Here is a 25,770-nt window from a genome sequence, read left to right on the forward strand (position 1 = left end):
ACTTGGGAATCCCCTGTCTGCTGAGCAACTCAGAAACAGTTTCAGAAACATTGTGGGAGTGTTTTCTGCTCTCGCAAGCAGGTAAAAGGGAGTTGGAAATGCATTCTGGACAAAGTTTGCTTATGATGCAACAAGGAGTTTGCCCTGAAGGAAGTGTGGACAAAGGAGAGAAATAGGAAGGGAGTGTCCTGAGGCAATAGGATTCAGAGGCTAGTGAAAGGGGGCTGACATTGGAAAGAAAAGACCTGGGGGAAAAAAGTAGAGAGATCCCTGACCTGAGAGAAGGGTAGATAAAATGACATAGAACTGGGAGTTCCCGTTGTGGTGCAGTAGAAACGAATCTGACTAGGATCCATGAGGATGAGGGTTCAATCCCTGGCCTTGCTCAGTGGGTTAAGGATCCCACATTGCTATGGCTATGGTGTAGGCCTGCAGTTGTAGCTTTGATCCAGCCCCTACCCTGGGAACTTCCATATGCCATGAGTGCAGCCCTCAAAAGCAAAACAAAAACAAAACCCAAAAAACTAATCATCCAGAACAGGAGAGGTAAGAAACAAAAGAAAGAGAAAAAGAAGACAACCCCAAATGAAGGAGAAAGGGATTAAGAAGGCCAGTTAACATGGAAAACTTTGGAGGCAGGGGCAAGAAAGGGACCAGCATAGAACCAGATGATGAGAGTGGTGAGGGCAGAAACTGGAAGAAAAACTGCCCAGCTTCTGATTTGAAGGAGGAAGGATGATCAAACTCACTGTTTTCTGCCATTGTTGGTGACTTTTCAAACCATCATACCTACAGCAAAAAAGCATCAGAGTCATAAAAACTGTCTACAGATGACAGAGACTCAAATAGCTGTACTTAATTTATTACTGATAATTTTCCAATGTGAAAGGTCTGATGAGTGTTCATAAACAGATGACGCAACTGAGAAGCAAATTTGTTCTTTACGTGGCATGAAAAACAAGATCATAAAGCCATTTCAAACCTTTTTGGTAAAATACCTGTTAAGGACCATGATTAAGCCTATTTTCAAAGAAGCTTGTGAAATGTTGACTTGATGAACATACTTTTTACAGAGGAAATAATTCTGATACATAAAATGATAATCCTGAGACATAATACACAATAACATACCAAGAGTATGCAAAACATATGCTAAAAGTATCCCAAGATTATCAAGTAAAGAGATTTAGCAAGTCTGGAGTCGAGACATCTGTATTTTTGCAAAAGCTCATGCAGGCATCTAAGCCAGAGCCACTGGCTTAGAAGATGTCAGATTCAAATGAAGAATAAGCTTGAGGCCAATAAGCATTTTAAAGAATAACTGGAATTGATGACTAACAACACTTTTCTGTTGATGCAAACTATCATCAATCAAAACTGCACCAGGACTTTGATGAATAGAAACATGTCATGGACCACAAGGGCATTGAAAAAGTCCCAGGAACTCTTCACTCAGGATACAATTTCTGAAATACTTGTACTAATAATATTTTACTTATAAAGATTCTACCTAGGGAAGGATATGCATCTCTTTTAATTTGCTATCTCTTCTCACACAACCCATCAATAGGAATATAGAGTTTTTAAAGCTAATTATTTCTAGTGCTTTCCAAGGTGAAAGAACAAATCTTCGTGATTTTGCAAAGGTTCTCTGGGAGATCATAAATAATAGTTTTAGATACAAAAGATATCCTAAAATTTTTATTTTTCATTCTGTACTGAGGGTCTGATTTGTGGGGTGCCAAAATAAAAATATATATATATTATCAGTGGAGGAGTTCCCATCATGGCATGGTGGAAACGAATCCACTTAGGAATCATGAGGTTGCAGGTTCGATCCCTGGCCTTGCTCAGTGGGTTGAGGATCTGGCGATGCCCTGAGCTGTGGTGTGGGTCGCAGATGCGGTTCGGATCTGGCATTGCTGTGGGTGCAGGCCTGCAGTTACAGCTCTGATTCGACCCCTAGCCTGGGAACTTCCATATGCCGTGGGTGCGGCCCTAAAAAGACAAAAAGACAAAATATATATATATATATATATATTATCAGTGGAGATGTAGACATTGGATTAAGTGGGTACTTGAGAAACAATACTTGTTATTTAATTGAAGTGACCAAAAATGTTAAAAATAAACAGAGCAGTTAACATCATTGGGAAAGTATTGACTCTTTCAGAAATGAGGATTCTTTGTTCTTCTCTTTTTTGTTGTTTTCTTAAATAATCCAGGACGTGACAAAGTCAACATTAAGTACAGAAAGTTACTCTGATAAGGCAATCATTGCTATGTAGGTAGATGGCATTGACCCTTCATAGTGTAAGTGAGAGCAATAAACAGTAAACCAAGGAAGCAATTTCTTCCACATTGAGCAAACTTTGCTGAGCTATTAACGCATTCCATAGCTTTTCAGACTCAGGTATTATAAACCAAGGCAAATAAAATTTGCATTCCAAGGTTTGCCTTTCTTTGTGCTCTTTAATTTTCGGGAACAGACGGGCACTTTGGGATAAATCCTTCAAGACTACGAGAAGTAATTTCAGAAGATGTTATTAGCATAATGCTTTCATTGTTACTACTTTCAAACAGTCATTAAATAAGTATTTTTAAAAGTTCTCAGTGCCAGTTTCCAAGACAGTCAGTATCAGTAGCTGTGACTCACAAACTCTTTGAAATCCTCAGTAAGTTTTAGGAGCGTAAATGGTCTGAAAACAAAAAAAAAACAAAAAAAAGAAGGAAAAAAAATGAAAAACAACGGAAGTACTATTTTAGGGGAAAATGATTCTTTTCCTTGAAAAATAGAAGCATATATGTAGTCTTATTTCTCTGTCACTGTTGCTCCTCATATGGTCTCAAACACCAATATTAACTGTAACTTTAAACCAAACTAAAGTACCTTCTATTTCGCAGAAAAAATTTCAAAGCGAATAGTGGAGAATTGCCTATCACAAATCAGCGTTTTAGCCAACAAGGAGAGCTTATAAATACACATAATGCAACTTTCCAAGGACACATACTTGCTGCAACTTTTATCCCTTCTGAAAATGGCAAAAACTAATGAAAGATATAGCCTATCTGTGGCACATTAAAAGGAAAAGCATATAAATATAAAATCATCCTTAGTGATCAATGTTTCAGTGGTCTAGCTTACTTTGAAATAATTTAGGTATCCAGTGATTATCCATTAATTATCTCTTTTTACCCAGTCTAAGGGTTCAAAGCTCCTAGACATCTTTTTGAAAATTGAGATAAAATTTTTTTGGGGGAGTTCCCGTCGTGGCGCAGTGGTTAACGAATCCGACTAGGAACCATGAGGTTGCGGGTTCGGTCCCTGCCCTCGCTCAGTGGGTTAACGATCCGGCGTTGCCGTGAGCTGTGGTGTAGGTTGCAGGCGCAGCTCGGATCCCGCATTGCTGTGGCTCTGGCTAGGCCGGTGGCTACAGCTCCGATTCGACCCCTAGCCTGGGAACCTCCATATGCCGCGGGAGCGGCCCAAGAAATAGCAACAACAACAACAACAAAAAAGACAAAAAAAAAATTTTTTTTTGGATTCGTTCACATCATGTGGAAGTTTCCAGGGCAGGGATCAAACTGGCACCACAGCAGCAACCCGAGCCTCTGCAATGACAACCCTGGATCCTTAACACACTGCTGCAACACAGCAGGAACTGAGATATAATTCATGTACCATAAAATTCACCATTTTAATATGTGTAATCTGGTGATTTTTAGTATACTCACAGGACTGTACAACAATCATCATTATCCAGTTCCAAAGTATTTTCCTCACCCCAAAAAGAAAATCCATACCCATTAGCAGTCACTCTCTGTAACTCCCCTCTCCCACTCTCAGCACTGCTAATATACTTCATGTCTCTATATTGTATGTTTTCTGGATGTTTCATATAAGTAGAATGTACTACATGTGGCCTTTTGTGTCTGGCTCCTTTCACTTAGCATAACATTTTCAAGGTTCATGGATGTTTTATCAAGTATCAGTATTTCATGCCTTTTATGGCCAAATAATATTCCATTGTACGGATATACCACATTTTGCTTATCTCTTCATCAGCTGGTGGACATGTGGGTTGTCTCCACTTTTTGGATTACTGTGAATGATGCTGCTATGACCATTTGTATACAAGTTTTGGTATGAACACAAGTTTTGAATTTTCTTGAGTGATGCTTAGGAATGGAATTCCTAGATCACAAGGTAACCCTCTATTTAATCTTTGAAGAACTACAGAACTCTTTTCCACAGCAGCTGCGTTATTTTACATTTATACCAGCAGTAGCTGCGGGTTCCAAATTTCATACACTCTCACCAACACTCATTATTGTATCCATAAGTACAACCATCTTGGTGCACGTGAAGTGGTATCTCATTGTGGTTTGATGCACAACCAGTGATGCTGAGCATCTTTTTTACGTGTCTATGGGCCATTTGTATATCTTCTTTGGAGACATATCTATCCATATCTTTTGCCCATTTTTCAACTGTCATTTTATTATTAAGTTCCTAAAGACCTTGGAAATTATCTTCAAGCTGACATACTACAAAACACGGTCCCTACTAAAATAGTTTTTGTCAAAATAATGACTCGATTCAGTTGTAGAGACATTGACATTTTTCACAACCAGTCAGTATATCTGCATAAGTTTAGAGAAAACGTGTTCCTAATAGAATTTAAAATGTGCTTTTTACATTATAGTTAACATTGATAAATCAGAGAAAATATTGCTGTTTTTTATTCACCAAAATTACTCGTCTATTTACCAAAAGTTTACCTTAATTATGTGAACTTGGATTCTTAATATGTTTCTAAGTTAGTTTCTGCAAGAGTTTTTTTGTTTTGTTTTGTTTTGTTTGTTTTTTGTCTTGTTGCCTTTTCTAGGGCTGTACCCACGGCATGTGGAGGTTCACAGGCTAGGGGTCGAATCGAAGCTGTAGCTGACAGCCTACGTCAGAGCCACAGCAACGCCAGATCCAAGCCGCATCTGCGACCTACACCACACCTCATGGTAATGCCAGATCCTTAACCCACTGAGCAAGGCCAGGGATCGAACCCGCAACCTCATGGTTCCTAGTTGGTTTCGTTAACCACTGAGCCATGACGGGAACTCATGTAAGAATATTTTTTTAAAAAATCGTAGTACTGAAAGTATTATTAGTTTGAGTTCCCTATTTTCTTGGAATTTTAGATACACTGAAAAAGACATTTATTTATCTCTATAGCCAATTGGAACAGAGCTCCTTTATTTTTCTGTTTACTCTTTCTCTGTCCCTTAGCAGTTTCTTCCTCCCTCCACCTTTATAAACATCTATTATGTCTGAAGGTTGAACATTGCTGCCTGTCTGACTTCTCTCATTCCTCACAAAATTCTCCACCCCCACCCTTGGTCTTTTTAGTACAAGTTTTGTTTAAAACTTAATCTTTTCTATTCCTTTTTTTTTTTTTTGGTGAGGGTGGGGGCTGTACTTGCAGCATAAGGAAGTTCCCAGGCTAGGGGTTGAATTGGAGCTGCAGCTGCCAGCTTACACTGAAGCCACAGCAATGCCAGATCCGAGCTGTGTTTGGGACCCACACCACAGCTCACGGCAACACCAGATCCTTAACCCACTGAGCCAGACTAGGGATCGAACCCGAGTCCTCCTGGATACTAGTCAGGTTTGTTGCAGCTAAGCCACCACAGGAACTCCACCGTTGTTACATTTTTTCCATTCTTCTTTGTTTTTGTCTTTTTTTCATCTCTCTCTGCCCTAGGTAAAGGGATTGGAGAGTTGTTCATCCTGTCCCCACCCCCTCCACAGCACTACCCTTTTCTTGGTACAGCCACATCTTTCTCATTTTTGGCTCAAACATTCCACTTTCTCAGGACACCCTACTCATGTGATCCATTCCCTCTTAACCTTTTATCATAGCATCTGTGACTTGTTTCTATATAATTAAACCACAAAGTGTCATGATGTATTTATTTATCTGCCCAGCCCCTCCCCTGGCACAAAGTGTCACAGAGTTGGGGACATATCTTCTGTGTTTGTTTACAATGTCTCCTTAACAATAAGGACCATCTCTATCCAGCCTTCCTATCCCTGTCTGGCTAAATCCGACCGTCTCTTTCAGACCCAGATCAAGTCCATCTCTTCCATGAAACCATTCGCCACTGTTTCATTCCACAATACATCAAGAAGAGGAGAGAGTCAAAACAAAGACCTCCATAAAACATCTACTTTTTAACCATGCAAAAAATAGAGAAGAAACCCTAGGAAAGAGCAAAACAGGAGAGGACCATGTCTCTGATTCTAAGAGAGAAGAGAATTTCAAACAGGTAGTGGTAACGGCCTTAGAAGCTGTGCCGATGCAGAATGGGCTGGGAGCAATGCGTGTTCCATTTGGAGATCACCTCTGATTTTTACGAGAAAGTTTCAGGACAAATGCTGCACTACCTCACTTATATGTGAGATCTAAACCAAAAAACACAAGCTCTATGGATGCAGAAAACATGTTTGTGGTTGCCAGACGTAGGTCACAAAGTCCAAACTTCAAATTATAAAATAAATAAGCCATGGGGATGTCACGTACAGGATGGTGACTAGAGTTAATAATACTGTATATGTCATATTTGAGAACTGGTAAGAGAATAGATCTTAAAAGTTCTCCTCACATGAAAAAAAAATTTTGTAACTGTTAACTAGATGTCCTGTGGTGATCATTTAGCAGTAGATCCAAATACTGAATCATCATGTTGAACACCTGAAACTAACCTAATGTTATAGGTCCATTACACTTCAATTTTTCAATAAAAAATATACAAAAGAGGACATTTCGTTGGGGTGGTAGGGATGCAAAGCAAATTGTCAAGGTTCAAGAGTCTACTTTTGAGAAGCCAGGAAAAAAAAAAAAAAAGAAGAAAAGTAGCTTGTGTCTGAGGAAGGAGAGATATGGATAGTTGACAAGAGAAAGATAAAAAACATAGAGGCAAGTGAGGTTAGGGGCTGGTCCTGAAGACGACAGCTGGGAAGGAATTGTTCATGATGTGTTGTTAAAAGAGCTTCGGAACATTCCTCACAGAACTGCCAAGACCGCGGGAGGCTGTAACCCAACTTCACATTTGCTCTTTCCTCACATGTTGGAACAGTGGCAGGAAGCCACAGAAGAGACCTGACCAGCAATAAGATCTCTGTCAATAAGATGCTGAGACCTGAGCACAAACCCACCTGCAAAGGGGAGGGATGCTTTTACCGCAAAGCGCAACCCAGCCGGTTACCTTCCCCTCATGAGGTCTTTACCAGCTTCCTAATGGGAATGGCTCTCACTCAGATCCCTAAGAAAGGGTTTTGCAAAAATCTTCCCCCCATAGCATCACAGAATCCCAGATCTGGAACAAACATTAAAACCTAATCATCCACAGCAATGAACCCAAATCAAGGAGGACATTTCCTTTCCCTATTGTAGTTTACTGTTTTTCTCTGCAGGGTAATATTTCCTTTAAGAAAGTTCACTCTTCCACTAGAATATGACAAAGCCATAGCCAGTAAGTAGAATTTCTCCTCTTTCCATCTCTGAATCTCTAACTGGTTTAATAATTCACTCCCTCTCAGTGCCTTAAAAGTGGAACTTTTATTTTTGAATTCATCTGTAAAGCCATTCCCTTCTCCTCCCCCCCTGCTAAATGGACTCCGTTTAGCACTCATTTTATGGGCGCTTATCTGCTCCAAGGGAAGTCTGACCGGGTAACCTGGCCCTTAGAAAAGCAGAGGAAGATTGTTAGGAATGGCTTCTATTGTTTGAGAACCTCTCTTTGATCTGAAATTTTTAGGAAGGTTATAGGATGTCTCCTGGGTATTTTGCATGTTTGATGGCTCAGGCAGTTATTACCTTGGTCTCGGGGCCTGGAGAGCCTTTGCTAAACATGCTCACTGGATCCAGCCCTTCAGAATGATTTGAGGATGAGCTTAATCCCTAGTCAGAGACTAAACATTCCTAGTTTAATGTTGTGATATAATATGACAGATTTATACATTGCTCTGACACAACAAAATGCAAAGAGATGAAGTGTTTTATTTACACAGTAACCTCTTATTTCAACAGCTCACTGGCTGGTATATAGACTTTCCTGGCCTCGAAGAAAAGGCCCCAGGAAACATTGCTATGAGTTTTGCACAGCAGCCAGTTCACAAAGACCAGTTTACAAAGACCAAAGTTCTAGGCTATGAAGATAGGAAGGAAGAAAACAACATAAACAAGAAACAAAACCAGGAGGGCTGGGCAAGTCCACCCCTCAAAGCCAGCCAGACAGCTTTTGGCTGCCCAAGTGGCCACTCCTCTGGATACGGAGGCCACAGACTAAATGTTTGTTGAATGAATCCCTTCCCAGGTTCATCAGTCATTCAACAAACATTGTCAATCCTTCCTTCAGTGAACACTGTGCTCCTCTAGAAGAGAAAAGGAGGACACGCAAGATGAAAGGGTTTCCATTATTGCTCGGAGGAAATGAATCCGGTTAGGAGCAATGAGGTTGTGGGTTCGATCCCTGACCTTGCTCAGTGGGTTAAGGATCTGGCGTTGCTGTGAGGTATGGTGGCAGTCGCAGACATGGCTTTGATCTGACATTACTATGGCTATGGCGTAGGCTGGTGGCAGCTGTAGCTCTGATTTGACCCCTAGCCTGGGAACCTCCATATGCCCGGGTGTGGCCCTAAAAAGACAAAAGAAAAAAACAAACAAACAAACAAACAAAAAAACGATGAAAGGGATACAGTTCTGCATTCAAGGAGAAGGCAGCCTTGTGAGGAAGCCAGTCAAACAAATTGGAAGCGCCCCACCCTACAGTAGAGGATGTCGCAGGTGTCAGGGAGAGGAACACAGAGAAGGAATTATAATCCTGAGGTAATTGGAGACAATCGAGAATCATCACACATGAAAGTCCTTTCAGCTGTTGTGGCCACACTGAGGTTGCCTCAGCTCCCTTGGTGGAGAACAATGGGGAGAGACTGGTTGCTTTCTCTGCTCCCAGGGGCTCTGGTGGAGATTGTGGTGGAAGATACAGGAGTTCTTGGCTGCCAGTCTTCAGGAAAGGTAATAAATAATTGGTGTGAGAGTGATGGAGAGACATTGGCTCAGCCTTCCAGAGCTCGACAGGGGCGGGGACTGGGCCTGGGGGCCAGCGGGAGGCACCCTAGAGAATGTCCTTATTTATTAGAGCAAAGCACTCCTCAAGGTGGGTTTTCCGGTGTATCAGGATAGAAGCAAGTGACTGCAAAAAAACCTTCTTCATCACCAATGTGGGAAAAAAAAGAAGGAACTGTTTTGCTCCAAGTTTTCTCTCCACCCCCTTGCTTTCAAAGAGGAAAAAGCAGACCTCTTTCTAAAGTGAAGCCCTAAAAAAAAAAAAGTGAAGCCCTGTGGAGTTGCCACTGTGGCTCAGCAGGTTAAGAACCTGACTAGTATTATCCATGAGGATGTGGGTTAGATCCCTGGTTTTGCTCAGCAGGTTAAGGAGCCGACCTTGCCTCAAGCTTCATTGTAGGTCACAGACACAGCTCAGACCCACATTGCTGTGGCTGTGGCATAGGCCAGTAGCTGCAGCTCTGATTTGACCCCTAGCCTGGGAACTTCCATATGCTGCAGGTGCGGCCCTAAAAAAAAAAAAGAAATAAAAAGAAAAAAGTGAAGCCTTGCTCCTCAAAGTGTGATTGAAGCATCAGCAGTACAGGCATCAGCTGGAAGCTTGTGAGAAATGCAGAATCTGGGGCCCCAGCCCCAACCTGCGGCAATAGAAGCCGCACTTTAGCAAGATCCCCAGGTGATTTGTATGCACCAGCAGGGTGGCTGGAAGCTGGAATCACCTGAGGAGCTTTTAAACCACTGATCCCATCCCCCCCACCCCCGGAAGTCTGATTTAAAAGGCCTGGCTCGCTAAATGGTTCCAAATGTGCAGCAAAGGTGATGCAGAGCCAGGAGGCTGTTCCGGAGAACCTCTGAACTAGCTGCAGGTCTGGGTGCCGCTGACACAGAGGGAACACAGGAGCTCTCCGAAGCCTAGGACAGAGGCTGCCCTGGCCTGGAGCAGGTGGGAGCCGGACCAGGGCTGGCCAGCTGTACCCAGGGACCCCAGCTCATCCAGACCATTCACCATGCCTCTCAGGATGTGGAATCTGCATGGAAATTTGCCACGGGAGATCAAAAGGCGAAGCCTGGAATGTTCCATGCCTGTGTGTTTAGCTCATCCTCCAACCCACCTTCCGCAATTAGGATGGGTAGAGTCCTCTGTGGGGGAGGCAACAGAAGGAGGAGGTGATCCCAAAAAAGGTAGGGGCCTAAATTGGGAAGAAAAGCAAAAGCCAAAAACACAAAAAGAGGAGTTACCCAGATGCAGCAGCACCCAGCAAGCCCCTGCAGTGAGTCAGCACAGGGGAGGCCCAGCCCCCTGGTTAAGGCTGGGCTGTGTGTGCTGCTACTTCCCGGGCCAAGACCAAGTCCTAACAGCAACTCCCCTCCCTCAGCTGTTTAAACTTTTTTTCCTTTGACGCTGGAGAGAAGTGTCACATTTTGCTAACTCCCACCCCACTCCTCCACCCTCTTCCTGGGGCCACGTGCGGAGGGGGTGCTCGGTGACTGCCACTGCGGGAGGGACTGTCAGCTCCTCTCACCCTCACACCATGAAGTTCCTCGGGAAGCCCAGAAGCCCCACAGCCGCTTTTCTGCCTCTTTGCTTGCTCTCTCTGAAGATTCTGCAACCAGGGCACAGCCACCTCTACAGCAACCGCTATGCTGGGTAAGTGGAGCGGCTTTCGTGCCCTGCTTGGAGTTGGACGGGGGTTGGGGGGACAACTGGCTGGCTCCTGAGCACGCCTCTTTTTTTCCTGCTCTGTGATCTTTGCGTGAATCTGTGTCACTTTCTGGATCACCTAACATGCTGTGTCACTTTGCTGGTTACCTAACATGAAATGTACAGGCCGTCCCCAGCTCTTTGGAGAGCAAGTCTAGTTTCTCACACTGGTTCATGAGGTGCCAACTTCAGCTGTGGACGAGTATTGATGTGGACTGTCTCTGGAGCAGCCATAGCCAGTACGTGCAGTATCTGCCTTGGTTGCCACTTGGCAGGAAGGATGCTGTTGTACCATGTGGATTTTGACCTGAAAACTGAGGCTTCCTCTTTAGGACGGTACGCAGGAGCCATGGGTGGAAATATACCAGTGATGAATTTAAGGATCAAGTGTGATTTTTTTTTTTTTTTTTTTTTTAGTGCTTGTTAGCCTACAGCATGGTTATTAGAAAGATTTTCAAATCTGAGTGATGCAAATGAGTCAACTCAAAATAAGCAGAATAAAAATAGCCAACTGTAAAATTATGAGTGTTTTTCTGAGGGGGAGAAACCGTTCATTTTCCCCCCTCTGTGGGTTAGCTCGCTTTGTGTTCGCCTCCCATAAGGCAGCTCCGGGCTAGTGTGGGACTGCGCCCGTCTTATTATCCTGAAGGCTTGCTGTGAAATCTACAGCATGTGCTTTGCTTGAATTTGCAGGGGGTTGTTCTTTGAATCTGGAAATTACGGCATTCCTGCATTTTAGGGCTGGAAGAACCTTAAATAGCTTCTCTAGTTCAATTCCTTTCTACAGTGGAAGAAAGCCAGTGTCTTCAATCTTCTTAAAAATAGTCTCTATTGCTTAATAATGGCCAGTTGAGGAATCTGGATTATGGCCAGGTCTTAAAGCAAAGCTATTTTTTCCAGGAACAGTGTGGAGAAGAGTTTATAAGTGTGACCTTGGGGGAGAGAATTGCTTCCCTTTCTCCTGAAGGTTCTGGGTGCTGCTTTAGAGTCCCCCTGAATCGGCGCTTGTAGAGGAAATTTTTAAAACATGCCCTTAGCTTAAAGGGACGCAGGATGAGAGGTGGAGGTGTTTGGGGATAAAAGGCTGTGGATGGTAATACAGTCCCCAAATTTGCCACCTGGGTGTCCCCAGGAGAAACAGGTGTTAATGTCTGAGGGCTGCTTTTCTGTCTCCTGGACACACAGGGTCCAGGCTTTACATTCAGTCACTTGTCACTGCCCTTGGAGATATGTCAGTGTCACAAAGACTGACAATCAGGTTAAGGTTGTGGAGGGTTTACTCTTAGTGGATGTCAGGCCATGTGATAAACATACATCAGATTTGGACGTGCCTCTGAGACATAGGACCACACCGCTTCACTCAGCTGTGGCCCCATTCATAATGATTTCAGTGTGTGGCGCTCATCAATGGTGAGGACCAGGCCGGCATCAGCTCGGCAGGTGTGCACCCTTCCCAAGCACCACTTAGCAGTGGAAATAAGGCCAATGGAAGAGTCCTTTTCTTACAAAATTTGGACTATTTCTGGAGGAAGTTGCACTACCTTTTTCACTGTTCTGCAAGGAAAGTCATAGTTGCCTTTTTCTATTTGGCTGCTATACAATTAGTCCCAAATGTCTAAATTATAGGTGTCTGAAGGTTGGAAGGAAAAGATGAAACAATGAGAAACTGAAGGGAGTCTCATGTGTCCATCACAAGAGAGAGTCTCAAAAACCAGAAGTCTTTGAGCATACTCACCATCAAAAATGGGGGATCTGGGGAGTTCCCACTGTGGTGCAGTGGGTTAAGGACCTGGCATTATCTTTTTGGTGGCTCGGGGTGCTTCTGAGCCTCGGGTTGGACCTAGAGCCCTGCACAGTGGGTTAAGGATCTGGTGTTGCCGCAGCTGTAGTGTAGGTCACAGGTGTGGCTTGGTTTTGATCCCTGGCCCAGGAACCATATGCCACAGGTGTGGCAAAAAAGGGGGGATTTTATTTTCCCTTCCTTAGATATATCATTCTCTCATCAAAGACAGAAATGCTGCCTAGGTTTGAGGTTATTTTGCTTTACTGCCCCAAGAACTAGCTCTTCAGGGAACAAGAACTTGGTGGAATGTGGTAGAATAGTATTTAGGATAATATTTAGCATTGCCCATTCAAAATTATCATTCTAAACTGCTTTATTTTTGGAGTTCCCTTCGTGGCTCTGTGGAAACAAATCTGACTAGCATCCATGGGGACGCAGGTTTGATGCCTAGCCTTGCTTAGTGGGTTGAGGATTTGGCATTGCCATGAGCTGTGGTGTAGGTCAGCACTGATTCGACCCCTAGCCTGGGAATCTTCATTTGACGCAGGTGTGGCCCTAAAAAGACAAAAATAAAAATACCTTATTTTTTTCCACTGAGTAATTTGTTTGTATTTTGTTGTTAACAATTGCAGAGCAGCCCTATTTCTTGCATTTTTATAAAAATATTTTTGTAGGTCTTGGTTGAGATCTAATAATCTATGATTATCCTTCATAGAACTCTAAGCATGAACAAAAAGTAGAATATTCTGGACAGAGCAGCCTTCTTCCTCAGAGTAGCTACGAAGCCTGGTCTTCTTTCTACATAAACTAGTGACAGTTGTGAGATGCCACTTGTATAAGGCCTGCCTGGGAAATGGCAAGTTAAGCACCTAAAGAAAAATAAAATGTAGAGAGACTACAAGGAAAATCTGACAAAAACCAGTACCTTTTGGGATAACTATATCAAATTACACGTTATACAAAGAAGATTTTACAAATATGTAGAGAAGGAATGAAGCCAAGTGTGGAAAACAACTTATCAGGTAATGTTTATTGATACTGTTAGCAGGTTTTAAGGGCTACAAACACAGGTTAAACACTTTGGTGATAAGTATCAATCAGTGAATGAGACTAACAAGGCAAACATCACTCTCTGTTCTCTTTTTCCTTTATCTCCTTGTATTCCTGGAAGCCCACCTGGTTATTTATTATACCTTGATCTTGAGGGCAAAAAAATAAGGATCTTCTGCATTACATGAAATTAGCATAGATTTTTTTTTCAGTCATGGCAAAAAGAGATCTAAGCCAGTGACAAAATAAATTGTGGCAATGCTATAGAACAAAAGTGGCCATGATTCTTCAATAACTTATTTGCTAACTTCTTCATGTGTAATCATTGTAAGTCCTGAAGTTCAACTTCCTGGCTTTCAATTTTTGCTTTCCCACATCTAGTAGCTCCATTACCTTGGGTAAATTCCTTAACCTCTCTGAGCCTCAGTTTCTCCATCTGGAAAATGGAGACAATATCAACCTTCCTTGCCAAGTTGTTAGGAATTAAATGCAATAGCATGGATATTGCATGATTCTTGGTACTTGGCAATTTTACCCTGTGAAGTACTTACAAATACTTAACCAGTACTTAATGCAAACATTGATAAAAACATTAATTTCTCAATAGCTTTATACAGTTTTTGGTACCCTCATTTACAGAGAAGCTAAATGAAGGACGGACAGGGTAACCCAAGTTCACAGCTAACTAACCCCTGGTTGCTGTAACCAAGCAACCCTGCCTGATTCCATAAACTACATTTCACTCTGCCACCTATTCAGGTACAGGAACAAAAAATGGCTTTTCAGAAAAACTGAAGCTTTAACCTTGTTTGGGGCAGTGATAGTTTCAGGATAACAAAGGAAAGAGTAGATGATGGGGGTAAAATTTGAAGTTTAACCTCGTTTACCTTTTCTAGGGTGAAGATGAGTTGCTGGTGGCAAAACATTATTAGAAAGGCAGAGACCATAAGGGATAGAAAAATAAAAGATAAACTTTAGATATTTACTAAAATAAAAGTAGCGCAGAAAGTGGTCGTGGTGTGTGCCACATTCCTTCAGTGAGTGTTATTCCAGTGCCCGTTGGTGCCAAGAGCTTCGATGGACCGAGCCGATGCCCTTTAACAGCTTGCAGTGTAGTAAAGAAAGTACGAAGCATCAGTCCGTAACCAGTGTTCGAGTGCTGTGTGGGACCGCGACCGCTCTGGGGTGGGAAGAGAGCACAATGCACAGGAAGGAGGGAGGGCTATGAGTCCCTTCCCGGGCCACACCTGTTCTGGTCACCCCTCCTTCCTCACCTGTACTGGTACCTGGGCTGCGGTGGGGAAAGAATGGATTTCCTGCCACCAGAGCAGCTCCATGGTGGAACAGAAACCCCTGGTGTTGGGTCAGCCTGCCCAAGCCTCCCGGACTCCTCCTCCCTTGGGCTGCATTTGGTGAAGACCCTGCTCTCTGTAGCAGTTTCTTTGCCTTCTAGTTTCTTAGGGGAGGAGCTCCAGTGTCAGGCGTTTCCCCCAAGAACTTGGGTTTGCGCGAAGGGCGGGTCTCAGCCCTCCAGCCAGCTGCTGCGTCCTGATTGGTCCGTGAGGTACCCGCCCCCCACTTCAAGCTCCGCCCTGCCATCCCTCCCACACCCCCCAATTATTTCCCGAGTTCTCTAGTCATCCATGGGACCATCCAGGAGTGAGACTTGAAGGAAATGAGATTTTTTTAAAGGCAGTTTGGTCCTCGAAATCCTGTGAAGGAAAGAGGCACCCAGTTGGGATGTAACATACGGAAGAGAAAACATCTGAGAAATAGAGACTGGTGGAACCTATTTGACTTCGGGGACGTGGTCCTTGTTTTCCACCTTACCTCCCCAGCTGGGGTCCTCAGACACTCAACAGCAGCGTTTAATTCTTTTGCTGATGGTGGCTTCCTTGTAATGTTCTGAACTTTTGGAAACATAGGAGTAGGATACAAGAGGTCCCTCTTGGTCATATGAATCAGAGAGCTCTCTTCTTTGTTGGTAGATAAAGCCCTTTTCACATAGGATGGCCATGAACTGTCCTTTGTCAGGGCCTGTCCTAGTTTGCACCTGCTGTTCTGGGGTGGTAACTAGCAGTGCCCCCTTTCAGTCTGAGAAGGGTCCTCATTTGGATGGCAAATTGTGGGTTCGGCCTTTTTAATTCTTCACTATGTTTATTTCCTTCAAGTCTTCAATTATCCTCTTCATTCATTCCTAAAGTTTATCTCTAGTTCTTTCCATTCCTATAAAAAGTATCTCACTTGTCCTCGCCTCTCTTGTAGCAGCCACCAGCCATGTTTAGGACATCTTTATCTTAGCCTTGGTTAAGGTAATTTGCTCCAAACTGAGCTGCCTCCTCTAGTCCTTCCTCATACTGGCAATCTTACTAAATAAGACCTTTGTTGTGTTACTCTCTTGCTCAAAGATTTCCTTTGGCTCCCTCTTGCCAATTACATCAAATCCATTCTCTTCCAGGCTCTTGAGGCTTCTGTAGTCAAGACTCTGGTTCCCCTGCCTCTATTTCATTCTCCCCAATCCTGAAACTCCTCCGTAGTGAGGGCAGAGAAAGAGAGCTTCAGCTTTGCTCATATTTTACAAGCATGGTGGGCAGCCCCACTCATGATAAGGGCCTACAGCTAGAAGGAGCCATCTGAGATCATGAATGATAGATTGGATTAAAATGTGTGTGTGAGAGAGAGAGAGAGATTTGAGGCCCTAGGAGTTAGGAAGGGTGGATGGTGGGCACTTAAGATGGTGTTGAACTTTGCCCCACAGGCTGGTGTGTAGTTAATGGAATAGTTCTCTGGTAACTATGGGAAGTTCCTTTTAGCACTTGGCCCTTATTAATGGGAGATCATTTTGGGTTTTCCTTAATGGGAGATCATTTTGGGTTTTCCTTAGGCACTAGCTTGAAGTGCAGCCCCTAAGTGTGGGTTGTTTATCAGCTGATTATGCCAAAAGCTTTCTTCCCTGCTGTGTATTCTGTGTGTTGGGGTCTTCAGCTTGGCTTGTTAAGGATGTTGCTTGTTAAATGCAGCTCTCAACTCTTGACCTGAACTCACAGGCAGACGGTACTCAGTGGGGATCAGCATTCCTTCTGCCACTGAGCTGGTGGAAGGAGGAGTTTCATGTGCTTCTGGGCCACTTTTCCCTCGGAGCTCAATCTGATAATGGAGCCTTTATTTTATGACGCCAAAATACTTTCTGGGTAATACCATTAAGCATAATCACTTCCACCCCATGAAAAGCAGCAAAGGATGTTAATGTTTCATAACTTCCCAGCCTAGATTGTGCAGGCTACAAAAGCATTATGTTTTCTGTCTTTATAAGTAGAATTACTGAACAGAAAATAAAACTCTTTGGATGACTTTTTTTAGGGTCTTTGTTATGATCAATCCGTAGATAACTGGTATATAGGATTAGAATTTGCTTTGCCAAATAAATGCCTCTGGGCGTTAACATCTTTATGACAAAGCAGAATGCAGAATATGAAGCTTTAGGATCTTGTTCTGGGTAGTATAGTAAATTTCCTTAACAATTATCTGATTAAACTATATCTATATTATTAAAAGTTGAAACTTCTAAGTGGCTTTCTTCAATAAAGTGACCGTCTTTGTTCTTTTCTCAGTGTATCTTGAAAACAGTAAAGCACATTATTTTAAATAGCCATGTTGTTAAGGATACTGTTGGGTTATTTTGTTTTTCTTTCTCTCTTTTGCTAAAACCAAGACCCCCAAATTCAACAGCTTAAATGAGAAATTTATTTCTCTAATGTGAAAATCCAGAGCTGATATAGTTGATGGTGCCAGAGAACCAGGCTCCCTCTGTCATACCTCTGCCATGCTGCATCCATACTCAACTCCCAAATGTTCCAGGAAGGAGTCCTCCAGCTCCTGCAGTCCTGCCAGCAGGAAAGTGGGAAGGGGTGGCTGCTCTTCTTTAAAAGCACAGTCCAGGAGTTCAGACATCACCCCTTACCAGCCAGAATCACTTAGTTGGCCTTAGCTCCAAGGGAGTCTGTGAAATAATGGCCAGTTCTGGGAGAATATATTGTGAAATCACTAACATCTCTGAGTGGTCACTCTAATATCTAACCAACCCATTCTCCCTTCCACTTGGTTCTCCTGAAGAAGTAATCCAGCCAAAGGGACTTTTAGAATTTTGCATTTCAAGCTTATTTAAAAGGGTGCATTTTTATTTTGTATATGGTCTTCTAAGTCAGAGTATCAGAACTAAAGGAGAAAGAAAAAAAATCATAGCCCAATCCTTTTATGTACTACACAATGAAGCAGAACCCCAAAAATGTAAAGGGATTTGCAGAGCTGGTAGTGGAATTGAGACTAAAGTCCAGGTCAGCCAAGGTCACAGCATTTTTTAACAGTTGACAACATCTTTGATGAATCCAGAAAACTTCTTACTCCTTTCTATTCCCTAGAGTTTTCGGGGATGAAGAAAATGAGCTGGCAAGGCTGAGGAGTGTTAATGAGGGAGGCTTTCATTTCATTTCTATAAATATTTGGAGGGTACCTGGCCCTCTGCTAGTCTGGGATTACAGAGATAAAAGAACAGTACATAGGACCAGCATAATGAGTACTCAGGCAAGTAAACAATTCCAGCTCTGGGATCTCTTTGCCCTCAGAAAACTCTTGGTGCTGGGTGGGTGCAGGAGAGGGTCACTTCATCCAGATGGAGGGGGTAGGGTAGACAAAGAAGGCTTCTTGGTTGCAAGATGAATCTTAAAAGATGATTAGAAATTTGAGCGGATTATTAAACAGGCAAGGTATTTTACATTTTTCTTTTCAGTGGTTGGTGCTCAAAGGTCATGGCCTTGATCTCTGTCTAAAGAACAAGTAGAAATCGGGTTAAGGTTTATAAGACATGGGGAATACATGGCATGTGCAAAGAACTACAGCTGAGAGAGCTTGTCAAGTCTAAAAACCAGAGCAATTAAGTATGTCTCAGAGAGCATTCTCTTGGTGGGAGTAAGGAGAGACGAGGTAGGTCCTAGAAGAGAGGGTGGATAGAGAACCTGATAAAAAGAGATGATTTTAATCTAAAGTGTTCCTGATGGAGATGACTTGAATCTTCAGAACAATCACCAAGTGTTTCTGGGGGTTCAGCTGATGGTAGAGATGAGTTTGTAAAGGAGCCATGAACCCAGCGCCAGGATTGTCTTCAGGATCATTCCATGTTTGCTTACGTGACCTGGACCATGCCGCTGTGGACCCTCATCGCTCAACCTATAACAGTTCCACAAAAAGGTGAGGATATGTCATTAAATCAGCCCTTAGGGAGCTGCAAAGCAATTCCAGTAAAATTAATATCAGAAATCTCCCCCTCCATCCTCTGCCTTTCTTTTCTCTATATCTGCAAGATGAGCCTCCACAGCTGGTGTCTGACTCCTTTTCCCAGGAGGCCAATGGAAGGTGGAAGGAGAGAGAGAAGGGTATTCCCTTCAGACCTGGGAATCGCTAACCTCTACGTGCCTCAGCATTCCTTGTCTGTCCCTTTCTCTGCCCACATCTCTGAGCATGGCTGCTTCATTAATGGCTCCTCAGTTGAATCATCTAAGCAGAATTTGTTTCTTCTGAGACCTCCACTGGCAGAGAAACCCAGCTGGAATTGAAAGCAGAAAGAATACATGCTTACCTCTGAAGATTTATGTTAGAGTAAGTTCTGGAGAAGGGGGAAAATGATACAGCAATGAAAGAGAGGATAAGGGAAAGGCTGCCATGAATTAGTATTTCTCTAGCGTTGAATGAAATGATAAAGTGCTTTGTAAATCAGAATGTATTATCAGGTACACTGTTGGGTAAATTATTATATCTAATGTGAGTTGGAAAGACTCTCGTGTAGCTAGATCCTGTTACAAAATTGATTGCCTTTCCATTACCTTATATCTTCCTGGGGAATTAAGTAAAAGATCCATGAAAATGGATTTCCTTAGTTAAATAAATGGGCTTCCTTCTCCCTCCTCCTCTCAGTTACGTGAGACTGGTCTTCCATCTTTCCAGGTCTCCCCTCCTACAATTCACAACACTTACTGATCAAGTACCAAGGGTACTGATGATGGTTTATCATCATTCTTTATGCCCAAGTAATCATCAAAGGAGAGAGTAGTAGTCTTCTGCACTTATGTTTTAATCCAACAATCTAAACTGGAAAAAAAAAAGAAGAAAGAAAATGAAAATATATTAAGTCAACACACCCTCTTCCTGCTCTTTCTCAACCCCTGTTTTTATTAACACACACATCATATATTTTTATAGCTTTTTCGTCTTTGATGACCAACTGCTGAAAGAGGAAACTTCTACAGGATTATGCATCTTATCACCAGATGAGAATCCTGGTTGATTTTTTTACACTGACAGAATTTATCACCCTTGTACATATGACCTCATTTGCCATACGTTCATTTCCCTATCTACCTTTCAGAATGTCTTATCAGACTAATTCATGAATCACCTAATTGTCTGCTAAGTTCCTTGTTGTGATTTTTGTAATGAGGGCACAAGACTCATAATAAGATGGTTGGGATCCTATGTAGCTTGTCAATTGTGTTTGCGTGGAATGCATGCAAATGTGTGTATGATTATGTGGTAGCAATATATTTGGCATCAAAATTACTAAACATATGGAAGGTTAGAGACATTTGGGACAAGTCTGTGTTGCAAGATATTTGGAGTAGTTAGAAATTTCCTGCTGAAAAAAATGATTCCAAGCCCTTGACTGAGAGGGCGCAAAAGGAGGACACACATGGGGGAAGCCAGTTCTCCCTCCTAAGTTTTCAGACCTCTGGGTGGAAGCAATAGGGAATAGAATGCAAATGACAGGTAGGAAATCATCTTAATAGGACATCTGATAGGAAAAGCACATCCGTGTTCCCGAGAGAAATGTAGTCTCTCTTGTTTCCTCTGCCTCACATCAGGGTTTCTTCTTTCTCTAGGAACCTAGTTTGCTAAGATAATTCACTTTCCACAACAGCTCCTCTAAAAACTCCTCAAGGACTTCAAGCCGTCAGTCTACCTAACCCGCCCCCAACCCCAAACCTGTGACTAATAAAGAGCAAAGAAATGTATCTTTTTTCTTTACTCACAAGGTGGAGGTGATGTGGCATCTGTCCTGAGTTACCTTGGCCTCTATTGCTTCTACCTCCAACTCTACAAGGCCCCTTATCCTGGCTCTCATCTAAGACAATGTCTCATTCTGTTAGTCAGCACTGTTTATTGAGTGCCTACTGTGTGCCCGACACTCTTCAAAGGCCTAGGAGTTCGGGAACTTAGGTGCTTTGGGCGCTAGTGAAGGACACTGTTTCTCATGGAATTTCCATCCTAATGGGATGACAGAAAAGTAATAAACCACAGCGTTAAGTTCCGCTAAGGGTTATGAAGATAGAGAATGCAAAGAAAGGAGATAGAGTATCAGGAGAAGAAAAAAGTGAGACTAGGAGCCAAGTGAATATCTAATGGTAGTAATTCCCAGTGGAGACAGCAAAGTGGGCTGGGAGTCTGTTTGGCTTGTCTCTGGAGAGCGAGAGTGGGTCTGAGACCAGCAGCATCAGCATCACCTGGGAGCTTGTTAGAAATGCAAATGAGCAGGCTATGCCTGCCCGCCCTCCCTGGCATCAGGAACTCTGGAGGTGGGGGTGGACCCAGCACTTGGCTCTAAGAAGCCCTCCAGGTGATGTAAGCTAAAGCTGGAGAACCACTGCAGAGCCAGCACCAAGGTCAAGGGGCAGGATTTGAGCCTTGAAGAAAACAGTTACTCATGCTTCGTTCCTGTGGCTCCTCCCCTCTCCCGAAGATAGCTCTCCATCTCCTTCCTATCTCCATTTAACACGGTGAACCTTCTCCACCACCATGCCTCTGAGCCTTTGCCCAGGCCCAGGTATCTGGGTAAGCCCTCCCTTCACTACACCTGCCTGCCTTTCAGGAGCAAGTTCAAGCAGGACTCCTCCAGCAAGAGCTCCCAGTCAATCAGCTGTGGCTGTCCCTCCTCCAAGATCCCACAGGGCTCTCTGTCCTTCATGGCCATCACCACACACTGCTGGTATTACAGTTGTTGGCGGACGTCCTATCTTTTCAGGTATAGCAAGTAGAGCGGAAGGTGCTGTCCCTTATTCTTACCTGTATTCTCATAGTCCCCAAATAGTGCCTGGCATATTCGGTGAAAGTTTAGATGGATGGAAAGGAGGGAGGGAGGAGGAGAACTTGGCAAAGAAGGAAAGTAATAAATTGGGAATCAGACTGCTGACATCTGCAGGCAGTTGTGCTGGACCAGAGGTCACCCGTGACAGGTAGTGAGAAATAGAGACCATTTGGCTGCTAGAGCAACAAGAGAAAGGCAGGATCCCCAGGGCCACCCCAATGTGCCTCAGTGCACCGTGCCCCAGCTCCTCTCATCTTCTCCCTGCTCATTTTTTCAGGTATCACCCACAATTACCCACATTTGATCTCATATTTTACTTGTATAGGCTCCTAAAATGCTCTGAAGGACATTCTAAGCTCTAGGAGGAGGTCTAAGGTCAAGTTGCCCCTTCCTACAAGCACCAGAATGGGCACCAGCTGGTCAACATGTTCATTAGCCTCTGCCTTTTACCAAATCTAGAGAAGCGATCTTTGCCTTCTTGTCATTGTGGTTTCAGCCTCCAAGGAATACTTAGGAAGTGCACTGGAGATGGTCCATCACTCCTTAGTTATCAGTTCATGATGAGTTTAACATCTTCCCTGGTCTTTGAACCAAGGGATTTCTGTTACCCCAAAACTGAGTTCACCTCCTGGTGGGTGTCCAAAAAACAATAACAACAACAAAAAACACAACCAAGCCAAAGATCAGATGGGAGAAAGAAAGGTTTATTACTTTGAGCAAGCAGAGAACACTAGGGATCTTTCCCCAAGTATTGTCTCCCCTAATAGCAAGACTGGAAAAGTTTTAAGGTAAGGATACATGCATATTCATGAAGAGGCTTGGGCGGTGTATGCATATTCATGAAGGGGCATAAGCAGAGGAGAATTGAGCATTGAATAGGGGGCAAAGGTTGACAAGAGTCCAAGCTTTAGTTTGATTGAGGTCACAAGGGTCAGAAAAGGTCAATATCATCCTTCCTTAGGTTCCAGTTGATCTGGTGCTCATGGGGCCAAGGTGGGGCTGAATTCTGCAAAATAGTTCAAGAACACATTTCAGGCTAATCTTTACCATTCAAATACAGTTGGAAGTCCTTGCAACTGATTTATTGTCTTTGCTGTTATTACTCCTCTTGCCTGGTAAGTTTATTCCTGCATTATTTTGTGCCCTTAAGATCATTCCTTACTGAGATCTGTTTAAGGACAAGCACTGTGGCCAGGCTCAGATCATAAAATGGCTTAGGCCAAAAATGGCTTCTCTTATGTCAAGAAAGCCACACGTGGTTCTTTCTTCAGGGGCACCCCCCTCCCAACTCTATCCGCTTACACTTTCCACTTTATCCTGCAGAACTTTATTGTCCACATTTTTTCTTTTAGTTCATCTTTTTCTAACTCTTTAGATGACTTGGTACAATAGCAATATATGTATACTTGCAATTCCTATACTCAGTGTCCTTATTCAGATCATGGTATAAATTCTAAGTACCATGGAAAGAGAGTGCCCCTGGAGAGCAGAGGCAGGATTCCTTTAAGATAACAATAAAAATTTGAACAGATGGAACTGATCCAATAGCATGCTGTGTGTGTGTCAGTGTGTCCTCAAACTTACAGTATTTCCTGCTTGGAGCTCTGCAGGCTTCCCAGGGCAGTAGTCAAGTTTAGCCAAATTTGTAAATATCTAGACAGGAGTTCTCATTGTGGCTCAGAGGGTTATAAACCTGACTAGTATCCATGAGGATGTGGGTTCAATCCCTGACCTTCCTCATTGGGTTAAAGATCTGGCATTGCCGTGAGCTCTGGTGTAGGTCGAAGATGGCTCAGATTTGGTGTTGCCATGGCTGTGGTGTAGGCTAGCAGCTGCAGCTCTATTTGGACCCCAGCCTGGGAACTTCCATAAGCCATAGGTGCAGCCCTGAAAAAAGCAAATAAATAAATATCCTGGAGTTCCTGTCATGGCTCAGTGGTTTAACGAACCTGACTATTAACCATGAGGTTACAGGTTCAGTTCCTGGCCTCATTCAGTGGCTTAAGGATCCAGTGTTGCTGTGAGCTGTGATGTAGGTTGCAGACGTGGCTTGGATCCCACATTGTGGCTGTGGCATAGGCCAGCAGCTACAGCTCTGATTAGACCCCTATCCTGGGAAACTCCATATGCCACAGGTGCAGCCCTAAAAAAAGACAATAAGAAATAAAAAAATAAAAGATAGGAGTTCCCATCGTGGCTCAGTGGTTCAGTGGTTAACGAATCCAACCAGGAACCATGGGGTTGTGGGTTTGATCCCTGGCCTTGCTCAGTGGGTTAAGGATCCAGCGTTGCTGTGAGCTGTGATGTAGGTTGTAGACGCGGCTCAGATCCTGCATTGCTGTGGCTGTGGCATAGGTCGGTGGCTACAGCTCCAATTAGACTCCTAGCCTGGGAACCTCCGTATGCCTCGGGGTTGGCCCTAGAAAAGACAAATAAATAATAAATATCCAGACAAAATCTTTATCCCTTAGAAAGCTTTAAGGTAAGGAGCTGTGGGAGCTGTGGAAGAAGCAGGAGACAGAAGATGAGGACCAGCTATGGAACAGCAGGAGGAGGGTCCCAAGTTTGGAGAATTACTTCCGAGTTGTGAAAGTAATACATGTTTTCTTAAAATATAGACATGCCATGCCAAAGGCCTTACTACCATCCTGGCTGCCTTCTTGTGGGTGAAAAAACATGGTTGGTTTTTTTTTTTTTTCCCATTAATGCAACATAAAGAGCTTTTAACTACAGGTCAAATAGGCCCAGCTTTTGGTAGGTGAGTTCTTTCTAGGAAAGCCATCTTAATCACGAAAAAAAAATTAGAGGAAATGATCAAGTGGAATTATTGCCAATTGAAACATTCAATTACTTACCCCCAAATGAAGCCTTCCAAACCAACCACTGGAAAGACGCAAAATTGACATGACCCAATCTCATTTCTGTAATAGCCAACTGCAAATACTTAAAGGAATGATTTGAGAATGGAAAAATTTTATGTGAGTACTTAACAAAGATTTTGTATTCTGACACATACTGTACCATTTATTTAAAAGTTATGCACAAGTTCTGGTAAACCTGTTGTATCTTTACGTATTAATTACTCCAATAATTCTTCTGTCCACTTCATGGTACAATGGGAACTATCCATTCATTTCCATTAATCATAGGAACGCCTATAATTGTCTGTTTTATTGTTAAATCTTCCTGATTAGACTGTGTCCTCTTTGGGAGGGAAGCTTGTCATTCTTGATCAAATGCAGTCTCTGCACAGAGCACAGATACCTCTAAGTTTTATTGTTGTTATTCCTCTACTTACCAAAGTTGAACCACGATAAGTTGCCACTATCTGACAGTCTATCTAAAAAAACCTGCTAGGGTTATGTTTACCTATGTGACTAGAGAGTTTGTACAGCATAAATATTAGCACCAGCTCCATCCTCAGACTGCTTGGGTTCACATCCCAGCTTCTCCACTTTCTAGCTAAGTGGCCTTGAAGGAAGTTACTTAATCTTTCTGTGCCTCAGTTTGCTCGTCTGTAAAACTGAACTCCTCTTGAATTAGCTGATCTGTGCAAAGTGCTCATGGCAGAGCCTAACACATGTAAACTCAATTCATTTACTCTCTTTGCCACCTTGATGTTCTCTGTAGTTTTCATTTCAAAGACACTTTCTTAAGGGAATTCTCTGCAATAAGGGTAAAGATTTAGAATGTGTGGAAAGATGTTTATCACCAATTGTTCTACCAAACCTGGGAAGCTACCTGTATGTTCAACAATGAGAGGAAGGCTTGTTATAGTGCATGTTATGGCATCTTTTGTGCCCCTTGTAACCATCCACAAATAATCTTTAATGCTTGAGAGACAATATGAAATGGAGAGAAAATAGGATATGGAACTGAATTAACAGCTCAAGCTTACCTATGATTTCTTCCAATGATATAGTTACTATATCTGGGGGAAAATGCTCCAAAACATTAAGTGATTTTTACAACCAAGTAA

General features: G+C 43.0%; 1 protein-coding gene across 1 annotated transcript in view; it reads left to right on the top strand.

Annotated features, from left to right (window-relative positions):
- The first annotated feature begins 10,377 nt into the window (after window positions 1-10,377).
- Window positions 10,378-25,770, top strand: part of CPA6 (carboxypeptidase A6) — a 248,588-nt gene continuing 233,195 nt past the window's right edge. Inside the window, exon 1 of the mRNA XM_047783795.1 lies at window positions 10,378-10,773. Coding sequence (XP_047639751.1) covers window positions 10,658-10,773 — 116 coding nt within the window. The 5' untranslated portion in view covers window positions 10,378-10,657. The remainder of the gene's footprint in view (window positions 10,774-25,770) is intronic.

Source organism: Phacochoerus africanus, chromosome 6, assembly GCF_016906955.1.
Source record: "Phacochoerus africanus isolate WHEZ1 chromosome 6, ROS_Pafr_v1, whole genome shotgun sequence".
In the NCBI taxonomy this organism is placed as follows: Eukaryota; Metazoa; Chordata; class Mammalia; order Artiodactyla; family Suidae; genus Phacochoerus; species Phacochoerus africanus.